At 61.7% G+C, this 3,915-nt stretch overlaps 1 protein-coding gene across 1 annotated transcript; it reads right to left on the minus strand.

The window, feature by feature from the left end:
- Window positions 1–272: 272 nt before the first annotated feature.
- WDR54 (WD repeat domain 54) lies at window positions 273–3,717 on the minus strand (the record flags this gene model as incomplete). The annotated part of the gene is made up of 7 exons (XM_009079617.1): window positions 273–331; window positions 684–846; window positions 1,227–1,327; window positions 2,571–2,698; window positions 2,775–2,831; window positions 3,492–3,558; window positions 3,655–3,717. Coding segments are annotated over 7 exons (638 nt in total), but the record flags the coding sequence as incomplete, so codon positions are not given.
- Between the last annotated feature and the right edge of the window lie 198 nt (window positions 3,718–3,915).

Raw genomic sequence — 3,915 nt, forward strand, 5'->3', positions numbered from 1 at the left:
AGCCGTGGCTCTGAGTGACATGTCCCTGTTCCAGGTCCCCATGGAGCAGCCACAGCTCCAGGTGCCACATCCCCATCCCAGGTCTCCAGGCCCAATGGATCAGCCATAGCTCCATGTCCCACATCCCTGTCCCAGTGCCCACAGAGCACCCATGTCCCTATTCCAGGTTCCCATGGAACAGTCATGTCTCCATGTGCCATGTTCCTGTCCCAGATCCCCACAGAGCAACCATGGCTCCACATGCCACATGTCTGTCCCAGGCCTGGACTCACCTCGACATCATCTGTGTCTGGGTTCCTGCTGCGCAGGAATCCTCTGCACCTGACAGCAGCTGTAAGGGGAATGGAAAGACATGGGGACACCACAGAGGTGGCAGTGTCATGGGTTGGAACACTGGGGTGGGATATCAGGGTGAGATACCAGGGTGGGATGTTGGAGTGTGATGCTGGAGGGGATGCAGGTGGGATTCCAAGGTGGAATTCCAGGGTAGAATGCCAGGTGCAATGTTGAGTGGGATACTGGATGGGATGCTGAGCAGGATGTCACTGTGGGATGCTGAGATGGATGCTAGGTGTGATGCTGGTGGGATGTTGAGGTGGGATTCCAGGATGGAATGCTGGGGCAGGATGCTGGTTGGGATGCCAGGTGGGATGCCAGGTATGCCCAGTCCCCCTCATCCGTACCTTGCCGGTGAGCGGTGCCAGGTCGAGGGCGTAGATCCAGCGTGCGTGGGCGCTCACCTGGGCACGCAGCACCCCCGTCCCGGCCTCCAGCACCCGGATCTGCCCATCCCCATAGCCTGCAGCCACCAGCCCCTGCCACAGCACCACGGACGAGCACGTGCACCTGTGGGCAGGGCACTCTCACCTCCTGTGTCCCTAACCCACGTGTCTGCCCAGCTACCCTCCCTCACATCCCACACGAGGTGAACTCCTCCCCTGTCCCCTCGGCCACCCTCCCCCGTGTCCCACAGGGCTCACCCCGCCCCCAGGATCGTTTCCAGCAGAGTGAACTCCTTCCCTGTCCCCTCGGCCATCCTCCCTCTTGTCCCACAGGGCTCACCCAGCCCCCGGGATCGTTTCCAGCAGGGTGAACTCCTCCCCTGTCCTCTCAGCCACCCTCCCTCTTGTCCCACAGGGCTCACCCAGCCCCCGGGATCGTTTCCAGCAGGGTGAACTCCTCCCCTGTCCTCTCAGCCACCCTCCCTCTTGTCCCACAGGGCTCACCCGGCCCCAGGGATCATTCCCAGCAGGGTGAACTCGTCCCCAGAGCTCCACATACAGAGGGTTCCAGAGTCATCGGCTGTCACCAGGTCCCCAGACCCCTCCTGCGAGGAGAGATGGCTCAGGCTGGGCAGTGGCACTGCTCCCAGCTCCACGATGGGCACTGGCACTGCTCCTGGCTCTGGGACAGGCACTGGCACTGCTCCTGGCTACAGTACGGGCACCAGCACTGCCCCACAGCAACTGGCAATGCCCCTGGCTCTGAGACAGGCACTGGCATTGTCCCTGGCTCCAGGGCTGGCTCAGGCCGCCCAGGGAAGGGAGAGGAGTCACATCCCTGGCAGGAGGGACTTAGGTTGGCTATTGATTCAATCCCTCCTGGAAATGGCTGCGCAGCCCTGGCACAGCTGCCTAAGGCAGGGAGAGTCACATCCCTGGGGGAATTGAACAGCTGTGTGGATGTGGCACTTGGGGATATGTCAGTGGTGGCCCTGGCAGTGCTGGGGGGTCTCGAGAGGTCTCAGGAGGTTTTTCAAAGTCAAATGATTCTGTGATTCCATCAAACCAAGAGCTGTAGCAGCTTCAGCAGCACAAACAGATCCAAGCCGGAACAGGGCTGCAAGTGCCCGCGGGAGGCTCCGCTAGGACACGTCTGTGTTTGCCTACACCAGGGTGGATTTCGAGGAAGAGTCAGGGCACCCGTCCTGAGCCAGGAGTCTGGGAAGGAGTCTTGACTCCTCCCGGCTCTGGGAATCTCACACCACGGCCCTGGGAGCCTCCAGCGCAGAGCAAACTCTAAGGGAGGGGCGTGAGGGGACAGTGACTGTAGCAGAGGGAGGTGACAGACAGCTGAGTGTCCTCACGGTGACACAACAGCTCTGGGAATGGTTCTGGAGGATGAATGCCTCAGGGATTCCAAGGCAGGGAAAGTTCAACCTGACTCATCAGGGAAAGTGCTGAGTGGCCTCTGAAGGAGGGAGGAGGCTGATGGGTGTCGCAGGGACACGCCCTGGGAGCTTCCAGTGCCTAAAGGGCTCCAGGAGAGCTGGAGAGAGACTTTGGACAAGGGTTGGACGGACAGGACACAGGGAATGGCTTCACACTGGAAAAGTGGAAATTTCGATTGATATTGGGAAGGAGTTCCTGGCTGTGAGGGGGGTGAGGCACTGGCACAGGTTGCCCAGAGAAGTTGTGGCTGCTCTATCCCTGGAAGTGTTTCAGGTCAGGTTGGATGGGGCTTGGAGCCACCTAGGCTGGTGGGAGCTGTCCCTCCCCATAGAATAGGGTGAGACCGATGGAACTTAGGGTCCCCCCACCCTCAGAACCCCCCAGCACTGCCCCCCATACCGGGGCATGGCCCTGCTCAGCTGCAATGTCGGTGATGGCGTAGTGGTGCTGGTCCAGGACCTCACTCAGCATCACATTGGTCCCTTTGGGGGGGACATCGAACACCAGCACAGCCCCAGAGGATGTCCCTGGGGAGACACAGGGGGTCAGCAGGGCTGAGGCCCCTCTCAGTACCCCTCTCCCCCCGTTCCTCCCTTGGCTCACCCACACAGATGAAGTGGCCACCGGCGCCAGCGATGCCTCGGGCGAACACAGAATGGGCTGCAAGGTAACAGCTCTGTGTCACCCACGGGGGAACAGGCCCAGGGCAGGGACTGGCCCCAATCCTGGCACAGGTTTGGTCCCTTCACAAGACATTGAGGGGTTGAAGTGTGTCCAGGGAGGGAGCTGGGAAGAGGCTGAAGTGGTCGAGGGAGTTGGGGGGGCTCAGCCTGGACAAAAGGGGCTCAGGGGGAACCCACCACTCCCCACAACCTCCTGACAGGAGATGCAGCCAGAGAGGGGTTGGGCTCTGCTCCCAGGGAACAAGAGACAGGAGGGAATGCCCTCAGGCTGCGCCAGGGGAGGTTTAGGCTGGCTATTGGGACAATCCCTACTGCAAAAGGCTGTCCAGCCCTGGCACAGCTGCCCCGGGCAGGGAAGGGGTCAATGCCCAGCGTCAGCGGTTGCCTTGGCAGTGCTGGGGGGACTTAGGGAGTCTAAGGAGGCCTTTCCAATCCAAATGATTCCATGAAACCAAGAGCTACAGCAGCTCCAGGACAGGAACAAGGTGCGTGCCCATGTTCCATCCCTTGTGCCTTCCCAGCCCCTGTGGAGTCAGAACAGGGGTCAGGGTAGCATTGGGACCTCCCCCAGCCCCATCCATCCCAGCCCCACCTCCGCCAGGCCACGGGGCTCCTCCCTGTGCTGCCCAGGAGGTACCTGCCGGGTGCTCAGGGATGTCCAGCGCGTGCCAGTACACCATGGTGGAGCCATCAGGGTCGTACATCTGGGACGGGGGACAGAGTGGGACCCCAGGGAGATGAGGACAGCACTGGGGGTGCAGCAAGATCCTCCATGACTCCCCATGCCCCCCAGCCCTCACCTGGATGCCACGCTGAGATGTGAGCACCAGCAGCACTCGGGACTGCAGTTCACACCAAGCGGCCTGGGGGGACACAGAGGGGCAGGGGGGCATGGGCAGGACCTCATGCCCTGCTGCTGTGGACCCCCAAACCCTCCTCCAGGGGCAGGACACCCACACCCTGCTGTTGGGGACCCGCCAACCTCTCCTGGGCCCCTCCCAAACCTTTCTTCTTGGGCAGGACCTCCCCAATCCTCTCCCAGGGACAGGAGCCCTCCCCCC

The sequence above is a fragment of the Acanthisitta chloris genome, unplaced genomic scaffold (genome assembly GCF_000695815.1).
Source record: "Acanthisitta chloris isolate BGI_N310 unplaced genomic scaffold, ASM69581v1 scaffold3018, whole genome shotgun sequence".
NCBI classification, from domain to species: Eukaryota; Metazoa; Chordata; class Aves; order Passeriformes; family Acanthisittidae; genus Acanthisitta; species Acanthisitta chloris.